The sequence below is a fragment of the Solenopsis invicta genome, chromosome 3 (assembly GCF_016802725.1).
Source record: "Solenopsis invicta isolate M01_SB chromosome 3, UNIL_Sinv_3.0, whole genome shotgun sequence".
Taxonomy (NCBI): domain Eukaryota; kingdom Metazoa; phylum Arthropoda; class Insecta; order Hymenoptera; family Formicidae; genus Solenopsis; species Solenopsis invicta.
The window spans coordinates 30,044,583-30,066,135 of record NC_052666.1 but is presented as its reverse complement, the minus strand read 5'-3'; the positions used below and the strand labels follow the sequence as shown (position 1 = coordinate 30,066,135).

General features: G+C 33.7%; 2 protein-coding genes across 4 annotated transcripts in view; one reads left to right on the top strand and one right to left on the bottom strand.

The window, feature by feature from the left end:
* Positions 1 to 21,553, bottom strand: part of LOC105204551 (adenylate cyclase type 6) — a 178,493-nt gene that overhangs the window by 119,316 nt on the left and 37,624 nt on the right. For all 3 annotated transcript variants that reach the window (XR_005574382.1, XM_011173653.3, XM_039447161.1), the window contains exon 2: positions 12,764 to 12,926. Coding sequence is in view for 2 of the 3 variants with exons in the window: in XM_011173653.3 (XP_011171955.1) it covers positions 12,764 to 12,829 (66 nt within the window). In the remaining variant the exon portion in view is untranslated. The remainder of the gene's footprint in view (positions 1 to 12,763; positions 12,927 to 21,553) is intronic.
* The window catches only part of LOC105204550, an 83,840-nt gene continuing 64,097 nt past the window's right edge, over positions 1,811 to 21,553 (top strand). Inside the window, exon 1 of the mRNA XM_026132130.2 lies at positions 1,811 to 1,828. The gene's annotated coding sequence lies outside the window, so the exon portion shown is untranslated. The remainder of the gene's footprint in view (positions 1,829 to 21,553) is intronic.

The window sequence follows — 21,553 nt, the reverse complement described above, 5'->3', positions numbered from 1 at the left end:
CTGAGAGAAATGTATTCAGTCTTCGTGATTAGATAGTGAATAAAATAATTATAGAGCTCCAGTTTATTACTTTTAGAATAGTAGTAATATGTTTGTAGTTCTACAAATTAAGAAAAAATTTCACTACAAATTATAATAATTTTAAGTACTAAAATAGTACTAAAATTTTAATACATCGATGATAAAGATAAAATAAGCATTTCCATGCAACGAAATCACAATGGGTCACACTCAATGTGATCAAAAACCTTCTAAAAACCAAAGAATACTCGTAGAAAAGCAATTAGGAATAGAAATTAGAATTTTACAATCAGTTACCTCAATAAACGCTACAGATAAATAATTGAGCTAAACGACGCGATCGTATAGTAAATAAAGTTCGAAGCAAACAACAGAGTTAATCAAAAAGCTGCGACGTACTCGTTAGAGATGTGTTTCCTAGAAAAAGTTGCTTCCTGGAGAGTGCACACGTTATTGATCGTTGATTCGCGACATTTCGGACTCGTTCGGTATCAATTTTGGTGACGCGCGGCGCTGTTCCAGTAGTGAAGCATCGCGGCGGTGGGCGGACGTGCAGTGAATCGTGGGTCGATTTCGTATCGCGATTTATCGCGGTAGCTCGATTATCGATTCCGACAATCGTGCAACGAAGAGTCGAGCCGCCGCGATACGCGTATTTCGGCTGCCGACGAGCTTCTTCTTCTTCTAGTGGTTATTGGCACCCGTTCCCATTGCACACCAGGAACGATACCGCTATCCTTCAGATGATTGTGCGTACGTCCAGCCCTATACTATTGGTGCTCCGGAGCTTCGGAGTGTGAGTCGCTCCGAAATCAGAATATACATTTGTTAAAAGTTGGGAGCACTGGGGGCTGCCGACGAGCGACGGGCGACGGGCCAGTAGTCGACGGGACTGGTGACGTAGCAGCTACGCACTTCGATGGGCGCGGGCAGGGGCGGGTATCGCGCGGTCTCCTTGATTCCGTGTATCTCTCGCCGCGTGTATCTCACAGCGACAGTTCGCGAGTGTTTACGTGTCTCCGTGCCCCGGGCAACAGACGCGAGTAAAGATAACCGCGAGGGTGCCATGCTCGTTACGTAACAGACGTTTCTCGCTCGTTTCTCTTTGGCGTCGACGAACCCCTCTCGCCGCGAGCTTCGTGCCGTTCGTACGCGTGACGTCATCGTCAACGATGTCGCGAGCAGAATTACGTACGTCCAAGTTTTCGCGAGTAACGTGAGATAAACATGTCGGACGAGACAGCGAGAGTCCAGCGATTCGCGCGTGTTGTTGTTATTGTTGTTGCGGAACGGCGTGAAAGTCGAGGTTAATTTACCTCGCGCGAATCGCCGCAAGCTCAGTCCTGCCAACGCACGGCACTAGTGCTATCGTCGGTGTCCGCCAGCTTGCTTTTGTACGCGCAGTTACTTGCGAGTTTACGTGCGCGACAGTAAAATGAACGTTCCGCTGGAATATCGATCTACGCATTCTGGATCGTAATCTCACGCAATCGTGTGTCCCTTTCGCTACGTGTCGTTTGTCGTTTCGCCCGAAGTTTCGTCAACAATGTGTCGCGCGTTGCTTCGATAATTAGCGCGCGGTCGTAATTAATTTCTCGTTCGCGAGTGTTGTGCCGTGCATCGACGGAATCCGAGAGGAGGCCGAGGCCCGGGGGGCATCGGGCAACGGCGGAGCAACTTTGTGGTAACATTATTTTAGTTTTTTTTTTTTAATGGTAATTGTGTCGTTCGAGCGCTAATCCAGATTTCAAATTTGTGTGTTGCAGGTCAACGTGGCGCTACGACTCCGCTGCTGCGCGTCGTGTCGGTGAGTACGAAATTTCACACATTATTCCGTACCGCGATTTATCCGTGTCTTATATTTTTTGTGCACTGAAAAAAAGTCTGGTTATCACTGGCAAATGTATAGTGAAATAGTATTAATTAAATATTTTGTCAATATAACCAAAAATAATTTTATTGTTCTAAATATTTAATAAGTATTGTCAAATCTGGTACAAATTACTAAATATTCAGAAAGATATAATTAGTTTTGGTTACATTGACCAAATATTTAATTGATACTATTTCACTATACGTTTGGTAGTTATTACAAGTCTTTTTTTTTCAGTGTGAATAATTCAGAACTCTAAACAGAACTGCGACTTCGTTCTGTAGGGGTGCCAACTTTACATACCCAGTCACAACTATGATAAATTTTGTGAAAAATAATAATTATTTTTTAAATTTACATTTGTAGTAATAATAACTGATAGCTACAATTTGCAACGTTAAAACTATAAATATATAATTGGTACTAATCATGACTATGACTTAAATTATAGTAATTGCTATAATTTTCTTCTCTCAGTGTACAACGTGCATTTGATAATTAAATGAAACCATCTAAATTTCTGGATTTAGCGTAGGAATGTGGAGATACAGGCGTGAAATTGTACATTTAGTTTTAAATAGAATTACCGAAATAAAACCTCAGATAATTACGAGGAAGGAAACGTAGCGCTTCTTGTATTAATCCTATTAATCATGGTTTTCATAGACGCGAACAATTAAACACTCCGGACGCGCGACGTGTTTAATGGAAGAACGAAATGAAATGAAGTTTACTTTCCTTTTTGAATTATTCACGTAATTATTCAACTCTTTTTTCCTGTCTACGCTTTACGCTCCATTGATTAAGCGAAAATACCAGTGATTTTACTTGCGCATTTACGGCGACGATTTATTCCCAGATTATGCTATGTTCATTTTGTGTTTCTCATCAATGAACGTTAATCATGTTGCTTATGTACACCGAGGAAGATTAACTCTCTGTAACAGACAGAAAGTATTGCATTCGTTTTGTCAAACGTAACGTATCGAAGTCGCAGACGACGCGATATTAATCCTCGAACACGGCATTGGAAATCCTCCTGAAATTTCGATCGCTTGCTGCGAAGATGAAGCAAGAAAGAAGGTTCGGAAGAAAGTTGGAAGTATTCTGCCTATTCTCGATTGCTACGGTTGATCGCAACTTTATTACTCAACTAGAATAAAGTAGGACGGAAGAAAATTTCAGAAAAATCTTTCAGACTCCATGCTGTGTTTAAGGGTTAATTATGCGTTGTAATAAATTTGTGTTACGTGAAAACAACGTTTGATACACAGTGTGTGTAAGAGATGAGACTTGGAACAATTTCGCAAGCAGATAGAAAACGCAAACTATTTCTTCGCGGCGTTTCAGTTGGTATTCGCGTTTGTTTGATATCTCCGTCCTGATTAAAGATATCTTGATATTCTTACGGTGCTTTCTGCGAATGATTCGATCGATTTCTTATTAGATCGAAGAAAGAGAGAGAGAGAGAGAGAGAGAAAGAGAGCATCGATGGTTCATAATCGATTATTACGTGCATGGCAGCTCGCTCGCGCCGGTCGTTATCGTGGAAAATTGCACCAGCAGTGGAAATTGTTAGCGCGAGCGTCGCTCTTAAATTATTCAACGACAACTTTTCCGTGGGCGACTTGTTCGTGCTGATTAGTTAGGGAAGCTCGCACGCGAGGATCCAAGAAATGCGCGCGAAATGGGCCCGCGAGAACGACCAACCGTCTCCGCGAACGCGCGTGCTTCACTGTGTATTAATGGAGCCGCATATTGCGTTCCGGTGTTCCTCAGCACGTCCAATTTCAAACGTTTCTTTTTCTCTATTCTAACTCTCTAATGATGAACGTGCGCTTTTTCACGCCGTGGCGCCGGCCGCCAACGCGACGCTCATTTGTAACGGTCAAGTATCGAGTTATCTAAGAAATGAACTTTCCGCAGCTAATATCGCTTCGGATCAAGAGCACAAAATCACGGACATTTTTATAAAAACATATTACATCATAATAATTAATTTGAGAATTGCATTTTGGCATCTGTAAAAAAAGTAGAGGAAAGTCGCCAATATCAACAGAGATCTACTAAAGCGATACTCTCTTATTTCTCAAAAATTAAACATTGCACTTTATTAATATCGATAGAAACATGATTCGCTTAGATAATTAAAGAAATGAAATTTTTTTATTTTTTAACTGTTTGTTTAGGGATGTGTTCACAATATTCAAAATGTCAAAAAAATAGTATAAATAAAACAGAAAGAATATTAAAAATTTTTTTTTACGTTTTTGTTAAACAATATAGTTAAACAGTATATGATTGTCGCTACATTCCATCTTGTATACAAAAAACCAGTATTAAGTACAATTTGTGAAACATATTTTCTTAAATTAGGCTTTCCAATATAATTTTAAAGATTAATTATTCATTCTAATCATTTATTCTACGCATGGTTTTGGTTTTATTTCACACATAAAATCTGCATAACGAAAGAAATATTCCGGTGAATTGACTGTTTTGGTTGTTGTATTAAAGTAAAAGTTAATAAGGAAATCTTTTTTCCTGTTTTTGGCAGAAAAATGAATTGGAACACATTAGCAAGTGTATTTTTTGTCTGTAAAAGAAATTATATTTCTGTAAAATTAATATAAAGTATAACAAAACAATACTTTTGTTGGTACAGATGACTTTAGCATCGTCTTAAATTAATAGCCTAATCACTAATCTAAACATACATTGTCGCATTATATGTTATGTCTTGGGGAAAAACATAAAGCATTTCTATAAATTGTCAGAAAATGTTTTACATCGAAGCGAAAGGCTTCTAAAAAATTCTTGTACACATTTATACACACTTGCACTGATAATACTTACTTTATACAGATAACTCGTGAAAAGAAAAGATGAGGAAAATGTATATAGTATTTTATGTTTTACAGTTTATTTTGTTTGACGCTCATTTTTGCTTACGAAAAACTTAAGTATTGCAAAATTTGAAACGTGTTATAAAAACTATGTTATCAGATAGAAGACACTTTGCAATTTGTAATTATATCTCCAAAGTTTAATTATAGTTTTTATTATAAGAATTACTATTTCAAAAACTTGGTAGGTCGCTCTTGACGACCCTTCTGTATTGAAGAACTATAGAAACAAAACATAAAAATAAGCCGTTTTTTAATACTACTAAAATGCTAACATGTATAAACAGGTACATAATAATTACGGATTATTTTAATAACCAAAACTTTACTCAAATTTAAATAGGCGAGCAAATTATTTTCTTGAATTTCTTAATTTTAAGTTTCAACAGACGAGTAGTTTCGTTTGCATTGTTATCACATTACACCCTGAATTCGTTAGAGAAAGTATCTATTACAAAGATACCGCCGGCAAACGCAGCACGCATATATTCACATAAACTATGATTAAAGAACAGAAAAAATTATAAAATTGTAATTGTATACAATTAATATGATTACAACTATTTAGAGAGAACTAATTATAATTACAGAAATTATAATTATCTGCTGTGTGGCAAGAAATATTTTTAGAAATCAATGATGTATGACTTCTATTAACGAAAAATTCGTATACAAAAGTATATGTGTGTGTTTAAAATATGTAATTAATGAGAAGTATTCTCATTAACTATATTCTCATGCAACATTCTGAGTTGAATGAATCGAGTGCGTTATTCGAACTAAAACGTTTGCGAAGGAAACGAAGGAAATAGATCGGTCTTGCATTATCTACGTTATCTGCGCAGGTGAAGTACATGTTTCTCGCCACTTCATCAATAAGTGACTATTGTGATCGGGGGACAAATGAGAATGGGAGGTATAAAATTACAAAGAGCCCTTTTGCAGAACTACGTGTCAGTCGGATAAATCCGAAGAAAAACATGTGGAAGGAACGGAAAGAGTATCAAATGTATTTTACTTGGAGAGTATCATTTATTATGAATTTTGTTACACAAGCGATAATGGTGCACGAACGTTAAATTTAATTATTCTCAGTTTATCATTTTACTATTATAGGATAATCGAGTATAACGCGTAATGTAAAACAGCACGAATGCACATTCGACAACATCTTTAATTACACAAGGTATAATTAAACGCTGTTACTCGCTTGTTATCTTATCTTAAAGTTTCTTCTTTAATTCCTAATTGACTGTAACTTTTGCTATATCCCGTGAATTGCTTTTTACCCTCCATTTTTACTGGTCGTAACTTTTTTATTCTGTTGATTGGTAATTTTTTACACTCTATTATATAATTCATTTGGAATTTAATACTTCACATTTATGTGCGCATTATGATAGAAATTGATTAAGAGAGCACATCGTTCTGATGTTGATATTAATGTAATCATAAAATTTTATACTATATTTTTATGTTTATAAAAGAAAGTTTATTATAGAATATTATATTTTGTGTATATACTTATTTGCAATTATAATATTAAATTATTAAAAAGGATTAACGAATTATTAAAAAATTATTAAATCGACGCTTTTATAAAATCTATTAAATTTTGTAAATTGTATCACCACAAATTTTATTATTATTATTGATGTTAATGTAAGACTGAATGATAATAGTAAAATTAATAATTGATATTAATAAAAATATCTGAATGCAAAAATAAATTCAAGTCAGTTTTTTTATGATAATATTATTTTTTTATTATTATTTAATAATTATTACATATTTGATTCTTTGATAAATTATTAATAAAATAAGTATTAAAATTGAAGATTTTATATATTCGTAATTAGTTTAATTTATAAATTCAATACTTTTAAAGGTAATACAATTTAGGAAACCTACAGATTTAAGCGATCTAATTACCTAAATCACATCTTTTGTAGTATGTTACAAAAATGCTTACAAATTAATTTATTATAAATGAAAGATTAAATATTGTATAATACAATATTAATAAATACCTGAAATATCAAGCTACAATTTCCGTTTATTTGCATACCAATAAATGTTAAATGAGAAATATAATAAAAAATAACTTAAATAATAAATATATTTAGCACTTATTTTTTTTCTACGTAAGTTTAAGGAATTCTTCGAACAAAAGGTATTTCACATTTTAATTTCTGTTTAATTTCCACCAGTTAAAAATACTTCAAAGAATACAAAGTGTCTAATACTTTTGGCTAAAGTTGTGTTGCTTAAAATAATAAAGAACTTTATGTACGCGCTTTATTCTATATTATATTTCCAATCGATCGCGTTCATTATTCTCCTCTGCGACGTTGGTCCATTAATGAGTTACGCGAAACGTAACCGATTTTTCAAGCGTTCTCCGCATCGATAAATGGGATCGCGGCAGTAAATGGGATCGCGGCGTGAAATGCATTTAAGAGCGCTCTCTCTCTTTCTCTCTCTCTCTCTCTCTCTCTCTCTCTCTCTCTCTCTCGCTCGCTCGCGCGTGTACACGTGCATACATGGTGCGGCATATTCCGCGTACGCTCCGCGCCGCATCACGGATGCATTGTGCGCACGACAGTTTAGTTACACGCGGCGGTGGATTACACACGCGCGCACATCCGGGGGTGAAATCCGCTTTGTCCTGGACTGCATCCTCCAGCTAGAAAACGCTGGCCCCGTGAGTGAGTATTAAGGCATCGTGCGCATTCCTCGGCCGCGTAATACCCGCGCGGGCGTATTAAATCGCGAATGCAACGCGCGGCGGACGTGCCTATAAAGAGCGCGGGCGTTAAAACGATAATTCCGTCTCGTTGCGAGTATGGCGCGCGATTATCAGGAAGGTGATTCGCACGTTCGCATGTGCCCCATTAACGTCGCACGCCTTAACGTACCGTTTAACGTCAGTCGTCGATTTAATCGCGGCCTTACCGAGCTCCATTTTTGTCGCATTATGTTTTCGCAATTAATATTTTAGCACCACTTTCCTTCTAAATACCCTTCAGTAATTGTGTTAGCGACTCTTCTCTCCTCTCTCTCTCTCTCTCTCTTTTTTCCTTCTCTTACCTATCTTATTAAGCGTCTCGAATGACAAGTTGTTGCAATGAAATTACTGTTATCTTCTAATGAGTGGAATTTAATGAATTGTAAATGATTTTGCGAAAGAAATCCATTATTTTTATTAACGTAAGCAAGAAAGTTAACATAAAAAATATATTTATGGACTTGTGAAAAATAAAGTATAAAAATTATAATATGTGCAATATGTTTTATAAATATATATTTAAAAAATATATTTAGAAAAGTATGTAAATAACAATATGAAATATGCAAATATCATATTTGCAAAACAATCAATCATGTAATTTCAAACAATAGATTTATTTTAAATTAAACATAACAAACTGATCACACATTTCGACTTACTTTCTCAGCAGTTCTAATAAAACATTTTTAATTTTATTTCTTTTTGCCTATCTCTTGACTTTTTATTTCTTTGAAATACGCTAAAAATTTAATTGGTTGCATGATTCGGTAATATATGTTCAAAAGATTTTAATATAGATGGCCAATTCTATGAAAGAGATTGACCTGGAATTCTTTGAAGACATAATTAATATTAAGAAGCATATTTAATCATTTTTAAATACGCCACGACATTATTGTATCAGATGGCCAATTTGAAAACATATTACTGAGTCGCACAATCACCCGAAAATTGTTAGCCTATGTTTATTTTTTCCTATATTTATTTTTTAAAGTTTATACATATACGTATATTGCAGGTATATTGCTTTTGCAACATGCGCTAATAAAAATGACGGGTTTCTTCTACGGTATCGTGTTCGATTCATTTTATTTTCACAATTTTCGTTCGCTCAAAATAACGACTAGTCCAACAACTTCTCGATATTCTATACAAGTTCATCTAATAGTGCATTCGATGGGGCGATTTGCGTCAGTTGAGTTGAAGCCTGTTGCACGCTAATTCATCTGGATGCAAAAGCATAAGCGTCTTGATTGACAAAATGCCTGGTGTGTATTCTCTCCACGTGACAATGCGATAAGTTATGCCAAACGTATATTTTGACCCAACTGCTTATGTATGACAATACAGCATTAGTATGCATACGCCTTTATGTCAATTTGTGTACGACGGCCTTTAATGTGAATTCGTGCGCATCGATGCATTCGAATTCGCCATGGCGAGCAATCCACTGGGCATTTCATTCGATCTGTCAAATCATGAGCGTGTGAAACGAACTCTTTTTTACGGTATTTCGTTCTCTTTCGCTTGGAATTAAAGGATTCCGATGAGCTCGCAGTTCAAGATTACGATTATATCAAAGCGCGGACGGAAAGAACGGTTTCGTTGAAATAGATATCTAAAAATAACTAGACACAGATCTGATAATAATTTTGTTGGGCTATCAAAATAATTATAAAGAAAGTTCAAGATGCATGATGAGCAAAGCTGCAGAAAATATTCTAGCAATCAGTTTAAGCATCTTACACAACTATTTTGTAATCACATAAGTAAATAAAGAAGCCAACTGCGATCGAGGCTGGTTTTTGGTGCCTTTTACACTGAGAGAAATATTAATTAAACGTGTAATTAAATAATATTTAAATTGTAGTTACTGGTACCAAAAACTTAGTCATATTTAACGAACCATTTGGTTAAAAGTTGCTTGTTTAAGGATATAGATTGTTTAGTCAAAATAACTACATATGTATTTAGTAATTATAACTACTTACTTGATCACAATTTAACTAAACGTTTTGGTTTATCTTATTAAATATTTCTCTCAGTGTACACGGAAAGAACGGTTTTGTTGAAATATCTGAAAATTTAGTTAGATACAAATTTAAAAATAATCTCGTTAAATTATCAAAATAATTACTGAGAACTTTCAAGCATAATGAATAATGCTGTAAAAGTTTTGACATTATAGCTACAGCGTGCTGCATAATTATTTTGATGCTGTAATAAAAATTATTTTCAGATCTATATCAAATTAAATTTTTAGACACTTTAGGAAAATCTTTTTTTCCGTGTAATATTTTATATGTAAATCTTAAATACATTTTCAGGTTTATAAACTGCGTATCGAACACGGTTGATTTTTAAAAGCAATTAAACTGTAAATAGAAATAATATCACAAATTAAATTGATCGTGAATTTTAATAATGAAACTACAAGCGCCTTAAAACAGCGTAAATAATTTACTGTTAAAAATATTACCTCAGCCATATTTTTCGCAACAAATTATTTGCATTTTAAGGTGCTGTAGGATCATTATTAAATTATCGATCAATTTATAAAACTGAAAATGTATACATGGAAAGTTCAAGCATGATTAGTAATGCTGTAAAAAGTTTTTGACATTTATCAACCAGTTTAAGCAGCTTACATAATTATCTCGATGGCTTGACAAAATTATTTTTAGATATATCCATCTCTACGAACCAGAGTTGCCGCTGGCGTGTTCGGAATCGTTGCCGAGCGATTTTGAGATGCTTCGAAAATTGACGCTTGAAACTCTTGACACGTAGGTACCACTTGGCGCGTGTACGCAGCGATAAAATTGAGTGAAACGCTCTAATGGACGTTCGTTGTCTCCTGACGAAACTAGATCTAAATTCTAAGCACTCAGAGCATTTAGTTGGTTTACCGTATGCCTCGATTCACTGTCAACGTGTTTCTAACATATGCGTGCAATGTGTGTTCCGCAAGGGGTTGATAACACGCCACCTGGCACGTTGTTATGCTGACGAATATATCACTGTAGCTCGTAATGAGAGAGTTATGTCAGCGAGAGATCGATAATCACCGTCATTTTATATTATCGCTGCGGCAAAATTTCGTGGCTTTGATTAAGGCCGCTTTCCGATTGAATCGATCATTTGACAAACAACGTAAGTCAATTTTGGTCAGAAGTTTTTAGGGGATTTAGAATTAGGGAAGATGGATTAGAGATGTGGTGATCAAGGTTTTTGGACGTTAAATCGAATCGAATCAAATAAAGAATTTGAATTATTCGGCAATTTCGAATTTAAGAGGTTTGAATACGAATAACATAAAGTGACAATCTTATAAAATCACATTTAAAATATTTTTGTATCTCATATAATCCATAATCCATTAATCATAGTAATTTTGTTTTAATATTTATTTTTTAAAATACAAGTTAATAATAATTATGTTGTTAATTAAATGTTGCGTTTCAACGATTCGATTTGATTTAATTCAGGTGAAATTTTGGCGATTTGATTTGATACAAATTCGAACAAAGAAATGAAATTCAAATTGTTCGTACATTTCTAAGGCAGATACATAATATCTTTTAATATTATATTAGTCATGCATTTTTTTTTTAGATACTTTACAAAACGGTTATTCACATGTGAAACACTATGAATCAGTAATTTGCGTCTTCTTTACGTCATATTCTGTAAAAATGCACTCAATAATCACGTCAGCATACTGGAATTTAATGTTGCTGGTTTGCTTTTTTATAAATTGTGTATTTTTCAACAATAAAGTTTAAAGTTTATTTAGAATCCAATCTATTATTTTATAACATTTTTAGAAAAAAACATTGTTATTACATTTATAAAATTTTCCAATTAAAAAATTCTATTCATTGACAAACATAAAACAAAAATTTCAAAATAAGTTTATTTAAAAAAAATAAATTTTTAAAAATGATATCTTTAATTCACTTAAGGTATCAGATAATGAGGCACTTTTTACGTATTTTTAGTGTATTGCAGTTGTAAAAATTAAATGGTCTTTTCAATTTCCTAAAAGGGTATCAAATGAACAATTCAATTATTATAGATTTCGTAATGTTTTCAACACAATAATTGAACGTTTCACTGCGACGTGCGCGATCTAATCTCAATTTGATAACAAAACAATGCTTCTTTAATCGAGAGTGATTATATTTTCTTCTTTTGTTTCGTAAACTAATGTTGTAATGAATATCGAATTTCATAAATTCAATTGCGTGTGAGGAACTTTATCGTTGCAGTATACCTCATTTTAATAGCGTATGTGTATTATGCTACGTTATTGCGCATAAAATAATTTTGCGTTTCCGAATATATACATGTATGTGTGTGTCCGCCAACATTATTATCGACGCGTAAAGTAACAATATAAAATTATAAATGTGCATATGCAACGATTAAATTACGTTTATGTCAATCCGTAATTATTGGTGTCAGGAAAAATATATATATACGTATATATATAAAACGTAACGTAATTACACCGAAATAATGCATGCACGCCGAAATAATGCTCATTCGTTTAATTTACTCTTTTTCGTAACTATATACAGTGATATTTTATATAGTGATATTTTGTGATAGGTAAAAACGTATCTTTTTATAAACTCTAGCGACGTACGTAGCCATAACGTGAACGTGTTCACGTCTCGCTGAGAAACTCGCTTATGAATAATGTATGCAAAGGCATGCATCCCTTGCATGTAACTCTCGCAGTCTTTATTTTTCTCTTTTATGCGTAATCGCCGGTATATGGCGGCGTGACATGCAGTCAAGGAGAAAGCGAACTATAAGCAAAAGGTGAGGAGTTATTTTAATAATTTCCAGAAATTGTCAAAAAGATAAAAAAAAAGAAACAATTTTCAAAAATTGTAAATTTCAAGAATTGCATCGAAATTGAAAATTGACGGGTTTAATTATACGAAATGTAAACGGGGAAAAAGATCTTGTTACTGAATTAACGATATGATTTTCGCGTGGCAATTTAATTTCAACGCCGCTGACATTTCCAACGAAATATTGAAAGATTTCGAGATATCGGCACGTGCTTTCAATTGGATACGTCTCGCTGATGCACGTTTTCGCATGCATGAGTTCGTTCACGTTCTGAAAAACGAAATCTATTCTCAACGGAATAGTTACCTCGTGAGCTCTTCGGCTGCCGCGAAGACTGAGCCTGTGGCTCCACTCGCGCTTCGGGAAATCCATGCCGTATTTTTCCGTGTCCACTGGTCTTTTGCTTCCAGATGCTAGGAAGCCCTCCGGGGCGACTAGACGCCTCGCTGTCCGTTACTTTATGTTTCCCCTGCGCAGAAAAAGGAAATTCGTTATATCAAAATCCTCTCTCCTTCCTTTCCGTTTGCTTCGATCGCAGTCCAAATTAATTAGTGCTCGATGCGCAGCTTAGCGTTCGCCGTAACATCGTTAATAATTCGCGTACCGCGAAGAGCTTTTGGATACGGCGTCTCGTTAAGATTTACTTAGATAGCGTGCAATGTAACAGGAACGCGATAGGTTCGCATGGATCAATGCACTTTACATTATATTCTTTGGTAAGCTCGTAGAGGAAGCCAATACTCACGCCAATACTTTGTTCCTAGATTGTATTTTTTAAACGAAAATAAAAAATAAAATCTTGGAAACAAAAGTGTCTTCTCTCAGATGAGATAGCAGTTTTTATTACGCCGCGTTTCAAATTTTGCACACGGAGAGATCTTTCTCATAAAATTTACTCCGAAAATATCACGGTAGACGTAGGACGACATTATATTTCGAAGGATTTTATTTGATTCTCTCTGATTTATTAATATCTGCTACATATATTTTATATTTTAACGCGTACAGTAAAATATATATTTGGGATTATTTTTACTAAATTGTGTAGTTATAAATTTCCAGGATTTTAAAATATGTTAAACAATTTATGATTTTTTATTATATGTTTCAAATAGAATAAATGCCAAGTAGTGATAAACATGTACAATAGCTTATAAATTTTACAGTACATCATACTATTTTGAAACTGACTTACATTAGTCACATGTGATAATTTTATCGTGTAGCATAAATTCAGAGGCGCGTTGTTTTATCATAAATAGGTTTTATACAAATATATATAAATCTGTTATTTTATATATATATATATATATAACAAATTTATTAATAAAAGAAATAGCACGTAAGGTAAATATTCTTTATAATGTACTCACTATTGCTTAAGCTATGCAATTTACAAAAGGAACTCGTCTAAATTTTATACAGAAAAGATGAACGATCTATAGATTTTTACTTTTTTAATTTTAAGATAATTGTGTTTTGATCAGTGTTAATAAATTGCAATGTTTAGTTTCTGAGAAAAAAGGAGATGTTATTTTAAGAGACTTATATTAATATTAACGACTTTCCTTTAAAATATTAGCGTCTACTTTGAGGAAAAAATGATGGAAGCATCTAAGATGAAACAAGTTCTCGAGCGAACTTGATTGAATATGAGACGCAATACGGAATGTTAGGTCATTTCCATTAAGTCTTTAGTGCTTGTAACGAGCATTGAAGTAACAATATACCTCTTTGTAACTTTTACGCGAGTTACGTTCATAATATTTCTTTCCAATCTCATTTTATTTTTTTAGTAGACATTATAACGCTAATATTGCTTTTAAGAATATCCCTAAATATGTGTTCTATATTTTTCACTGTTAATTTCAAATTTATTAAGTGAGTATGGGCTGCCCGCAGCACTTCTGCCCGCAGCACTTCAGGCACAGTTTCCTTAAATATAGTTTATTTTTAGATTGTCAACAGAACTTATCGATTTATACTTTTCCATTCTTAAAGTCTTAAAGATCATTATTTTTATGTTCCTTTATTCAAAATGGTGTAAATAATTTAAATTTAATTTTATATAACATATTATACTAGTAGATTACTTACTTAAAGATTAAGAAAAAGGCACCCTGCAAAAGATTCGTTCTAGAGTCAATTAATAATTAAAAGTGTCAATTTTTAATTTTAATAAAGAACTTGATTTAATTATTAATTAATTGTTAAAAATCGACGACATACATGTCGCTGACTTATTGAAATAATCAAATGCAAATTCGCGTTTTGGAAAAGGCAATTTAATAAAGCAGTCATGTGTGTACAAGTCTTGACAAGAGGATCTAATTTCTCGCGACCAATGTAATCATCAGACAGAGACAAACTTTCGGGACGACTTTACTCGGCGAGAAATTTCGTCTGACTTGTAACGAGCGCGTTCGTTCGCAGAGCCCATATCGCGTGTCTAGACAAATAATTTCCAGGCGTCTCTATTGTTTACGTTCAACCTGAGAGAGAAATCCAAACCGTAGAATTGTTTCGTCTGAAAGAGCAATTCCTTGATATCTCTTTGTGAAATATCGCATGCGATGTATAGTTTACCGTTCTATAAATATTATAAAACATTCTTTCATTTTCTTGTTCCATCTGCGTCAAAGGGTTTATTTTTTTAAACCACGGTCTTTCAAAATTTCATATAAATTGCATGCATTTATATCGAATATATGCAATTACAAGAAGAAAGAGAGAAAAGAGAGCACGGGAAGGAGGAGACAGAGAGAGAAGAGTCAGTCGTTTCAAAAGCTCATGTTTTTCATCAATAAAATTTTATCGATAAAATTCTTGTTTGCTTTGTTTTAAAATAACTTTGGTACGCTGGGTTAAAATAAAACCGCGCGTTGTGTACATGCCGTACACGTAAAATACTTAATGATAACATTGTTTTTTTTTTCCGTTTTGCCACTCGTAATGACGGATACATGCGTGGCGCGGCGTCTGCCGGCAATCAATACGCATTAATCTCGCGGCTTGTTATTCATAACACTGCACTTCCAACGCCGATATTAGCGCCACAGCAAATACAATCGTTCCGAATGTCGTCGGTGCGCGCGGCGCGCGATGCGCTGCGAAGTTCGCGAGAGCGTTGATTGAGATGCGCGCGTGTGTGAAATTGCGGCGTAGCAATTATTAATAATCAATGAAAGCACAAGTGTATTATATTATGGCCTCGCGAGGTCTCGGGACGCGTTGCGCGCCCGGGATCGATAAACGAAAGTAATTTGCCGTGTGACTCTCGCGAAGCCGCGGTCGCGGACATAATTTATTCCGTCTATTCTCCATTATTCCGTCGGCTTCCCATTGTTCGAACGCGCATCGGCCACTCCTTTCCCCGATCAGGACCCCAATTGTCACATCGTAATCCATAGCAATTATAGATCGTCATAATTTTATTCATACGTTTGCAAAAATCGCTTGCATATTTTCCCAACGAGTGTGGAAATTTTTTAAGAGCTTTCTCAGTCTCTCCGTGGAACGTGAGGACTTGATGAAATTTTTAGAGAATAAGTTTATAATTAATGTGTACACGCAGAGAGAAATATTATTCCTTTTCGTAAGAAAAGCGAGTACTCCATTTTTTAATTTCTTCATTTAAGATTCTTCATTTAACGGTTATCTTTGTTATTTATTCAAGAATACGAAGTATATTTTTATGATGATGGTCTTAAAATACACTCATCATTTACTTGAAACAAATAATAATTTTTTTGTATATAGAAAAAAAATATATTTAAATTCAGTAAATATATTATTTATATATTTTAATTATTTCTTAAGTTTATATATCCGCACATCTAAGTTTATCACAAGGATCAAATTTATTCAAAATGCATTCTGAATTCTCTCATAATTTAATTCTTCAGTTAAAAATATTAAGTTTAAGCAAATTCGATTTGCTTATTATTCTGACTTTTTTAAAAATACAATTTTATTAGGTGTTAAACTTAATTTTCGCCGTTTTTTGCTTGAAAAGTGAATTTATTTCAATCTGAATCAATATATTAATTAAAATATTTTTTATTGTTTTGTATTATTTTTTTGGCGTAAGTTGAATTTCGCGACGATAGAAAAATTTGTCCAACTATTTTCGGATTTATTCGCAATTAGAGAAATGTGTATTGGCAAGCACACATTGCATCGATCGGAAAAGGTGGTAATCTGATAGGGCCAAGTCTGAAGAATAGGCTAAGTGTGAGAGAACTTCTCATTCGAGTTCGCGAATAGTGCTTCTTGCAACATGTGGTTGCGCGGCGTGTAAAAGAATAACTTTGCGTCGATCACTGGCTTTTTTCGCATCGATTCAGCTTTCAATCGGTACAATTGTTGTTGGTTCGAGGCGTTTTATGCATGTTTGAATTGAATTTTTATCCAACAATGTTTGCAATTCGGCGCCTTCAAACTTTTTTGGCTGCCCTGGATGTTTTTTTGTCTTCTACACTGAATTTACCATCTCTGAATCGTTTAAATCAATTTCTACATGTTTTTTTTTCTAATGGAGCTTGTTTACTATAAGAAATACTATTATTTTAGAAATTAATCGATGTGCTTCAGCTGCAGTTTTTTTTTCAGATCAAAAAGTGAAAAAATTTAATGTAGTTGAAGTTTGAAGCGTTCTTGGAGCGAAAATAAAAATATGTTTTGTGCCAAATATATAATAAGTACGAGAATAACCTCTGAGGATTACGAAAGTATCAAAAAAACATTTTATTAATATTTAATTCCAACAAATTATTTTTTGTTTACTTTTAGAGAATTAAAGCTTGTCCTCATTCTTTTACGAGTACATTTTGGCAAGAAAGATAGATAGAAATTTTTAATCGCAGATTTCTACTTTTAGAGCCTTAAAGCTTGTCCTCACTCTTTTACATTTTGGTACAAAATAAGAAAAGCGTATAGGAGTCTTTATTCCCATGCTTGCTATTATACGTTATTATTTCCGGTTAAACGGAACATCTCCAGACTTCAAATATCAGTGAACTGTTTTTTTAATACTTTCGTAATCCTCAGAGGTTATCGTCGTGCTTATATATTTGGCACAAAACACATTTTCATTTTCGCTCCAAGAACGTTCCAAACGTCAACTACATAAAATTTATCATCTAATATAATTTTTTTTAAGTATAAATTCTTTTTTTTTCGGTATATATGTTAATAAATTTTTTCTAAAATTTGTGATGAAGTTTTTAGACTATTATCAAGAAATTATTTTTTATTAAAAATAAACGATAAAAGATATTATTTAGTAAAAGAGAAAAGGTAACTTGAATAATCACTTCCCTTGGTCGTAGAATTAGTATTTTTCTGTATGTAGTCATTTTTAATTTCTTTTTTAATTTTTTAATCGTATAGTTTTTATTAAAATGTACTTTTTAAAATAGCATTGAGCTTTATGAGAACTTTGTGTAATTTAATCACAAACAACACGAAAATTTAAAGAAACTAAATTCATAAGACAGAATATGGCGTTCACAAAGAACATTTCAGGAAATAAAGTTTTACTGTATCGTTTTCGTGTGAGAATATGAAATTAATTATACAATTCTCTTCAAATATGACGTTAACTTCCAATTGTATGTTTTATTCAAAGAAGAATAGGGAGAACTTATGTAACAACTTGATACTTAAACTATTAGTGCAAACAATTTCTTTTCATTTTCTTCTGTATTAAAATTATAAAGAAAATATTTTTAAAAATTTGGTTTATCATGATTTATTAAAGTTTAGCAACGCTAAAAGTCGCTTTGTTAAAAAATATACACGAAAGAAAAGTTGTGTGATTTCCCTTCACGTTTTCTAGCTGGAGAACTTCCGCAACCCTTTCCGTACGTAACAGCGCAACGAAGAAACACTTTTATGTAATCAGGACTAAAATACCCAGTAATATATAACAGCATAAAATCATTACTATTATGTAATTACAATTTACTAACATGCAACAGACTGTTTTCAGATATGTCGTATTTAACGTTGTACACAACATCAGTATAACCAAATTATGATCATGACTTGAAGATGACGTTTTTAAAATATTTTTACAATTTTGTAAAAATTCATGTGTATTGAATAATTTTTTCAAAATGTTTATACGATATTATTTTAAATCGTCTAAAAATACTTCTAAATGTTGCTTCAACGTTTTCTGCTTACTGAGCACTGATTCTTTTTACTCTTAGCGTATGTGTGCTAGCAATACTCAAAGGGTTAATTACTCATTAATATATTATGATTTAATTACTTCGCACATTTGTCATTTCATTATTATTGTTATTAGATTTGAAATGTTGTCTCGATTCCTTCAACCTGCAAGTTATTAATAGGTTCCGGCTTATCCCGCGACAGTTTCGACAATAAATCTCCGTAAATTTATTATTCGCTGCGGTAGATATCGATCTCGGCTGCGAATACTACTTTTATTTATCATGCACGGGAGCGCGTAATCACGCGCCGCTAAATTAATCGCGCGCATTAGGATAACAAATGAAGCGGGATCAAGGCTTTGCTCTGGCGTCGCGACGCGACGCGTTGCGTCGGCCGGTGTCGCGAGGACAAAAGTGTCGGTCACGGCGACAGTTTGTTGCACCGAACGCGGCTCAACGACAAATTAATTAACTTTCAAATCGCCGCCGTCGTCGTCGTTGTCGGCATCGAGATCGGCGGCGCGCGGCGGCGCGCGGCGGCGCGACATTGTTAAATTAAGCTGCCCTGGGACGGCCGACACCGGCTGCTGCCACCGCGGTCCAACCTCGTTAACGACGTGACACACTAATTGAGCTCGTGAATAATAATTATGATTGGTCGCGCGCGACGAACGACGTGGAATCATTTCGCGCGTTGCACACCGCGACGCGTATACGTCTGGTCGACTTATCGTTCTCCTCGCCTCTAATCCGCTGGAAATCTCTCGCTAGGGGACCGCAAGATCTTTCCGTGGAATAAATTATTGCGAGACGCCGCGCCGCGCCGCGCACTTTACCCTACGCATAAATTATCGCCACCTCGATTACTGACCGACGCGAGACAACCCGATAGGATGACGCAGCGCCTCCAGACGCCGAGATACGGCGTGTTGTTCCATCTACTCGCGCGCGAGATATCAACGTATTCCCGGCCGGACCCGCCGGTTACGACGTGATAATTCCTCTTTATTTGTAATACACGTAATGCACGTTTCGAAATTTGCTGCGTAATATATATTTTGTTCCGCTTCGCGAATTTATTTCCGAGTGCAATTGAAATTTAGCTACATCTGTTTGATACTTCGGGCAAAATAACAATTATTTGTTTGCATTATTTTTTCTCTTTTTCTCGCTCTTTTTCTCTTATGCGAACCCTCATGTAAAAAATGAACATATTATTTAGATGAAATTCGTACACGGAAAAAACATTTTTTTCTGCTAAGTTATTCTCTACAAATCTAACCGATACAAATGAAAATAACTATGTCAGACAGTGAAAATAATTATGTAGGACGCACAAATTGGTTGCTGGAATGTCAAAACCTTTTACAGCATTCTTCATAATTATTTCAAGGTAGTTTTATCTCGCGAATTCCAGCCAAAAGTTAATCCCTTCATGCATATAATAATTTAGCGAAACAAGCGTGGCATTAAACGATTATATTACAGAGTGTGTTTATGTAATTTATTATCGTAAGAAAGTGAGAGAAACATTTTATAAGCATTCCGAAAATACGAGATAAAAATATCGCTTATGTCGCTCGTGGTCCACCAGCAAACCAAAAATAATTTTATTTTTCTCAATATTTAGTAAGTCTAATTAAATTTAGTAATATTTACAAAATATTTAGAAAAGCAAAATTTTGATTACATTAACCAAATAATTAGCACTATTTCAGTCAACATTTCATAGCCATTACTAAACTCTTTCCAGTGTATAATTTAATTAAAATTCATTTTTTTAATGCTCTATAATTTGTGTTTAGAAATTTGAAATGAACTTTTATTTGTACGAAGAAAAAGTTTAATGTTTTCAGTAAAATAATGTTAACAATAATTTCATTGAGTGCAGCGATTTCTAAAAAATAGTAAAACATACAATAGTATTGACAATAGTATTAAATATTAACATCAATTAAAATATATAAATATAAGATACAATAATTTTATTAAAGTAAAGTAGAACATGTAGAATACATATATTTATCAGAGTAAACAATAAATATTCAAAAGAATTAATATGAAGCAGGTAAATTATAGTGCGAAGCAATGTATTTAATTAACCTTGAAACGAAACGTGGAAAACTAAGTTATAGATCCGTTTAGCTGAGGCAATTTTTAATAGCAAACAAATATTTTGTTTTAACAAAACAAAACTGCAAAATACATATGAATAAAAAAAAACATTTGTTTATACTCATTAAATACTTTTATTTGATACATTTTAACCAATTTATTTTGTTATTATAACGAAATTTTGGTCCATACAATAAAGCATTTTTCCTGGTACAATTTTACATTTCGTAGAAAACCAAAGAGATTTGAAAATAACAGATGCATCAAACGTACATTTATTGTAACACACACAAAACGGTGCAAAATTATAAATAAAATTTTACCCTGAAATCTGACGTAAGCTCCAAATCGTCTAAATCCTATTTGAGCTACTAAAATAAAAAGTTAAAAAGTAATAATGGATACAAATTTCAAAATTAGAGGTTTATTCAACAATATTCGTAGAAAAGTCTTGCACTACGTAGGAACGACTCGTGAAAAATTCAAATCCTTTCATAAATAAATTATGACATGGTTTTCCGCAGGGAAAGGACGTAAAAGTAAGGACGGGGACGGATGAGAGAAATACCACGTACGACGTACACAGTAAAGTGATACAATTTCGAACAAAAGGTCAATTTTGAACAAAATGAAATTTTTGAGGTCCGAGTTTCATAAATCTGATCTCACTATATGATGTCAAAAATCGTTTGCTTGTTAATTTCACTGCGTAAAAATTGTACGGAAAGCTCTTCTTTTTTTTTAATCAAAAAAACTCTTTTGTTCAAGGGACAAAACAATAAAATTTTGAATGTACAATTTT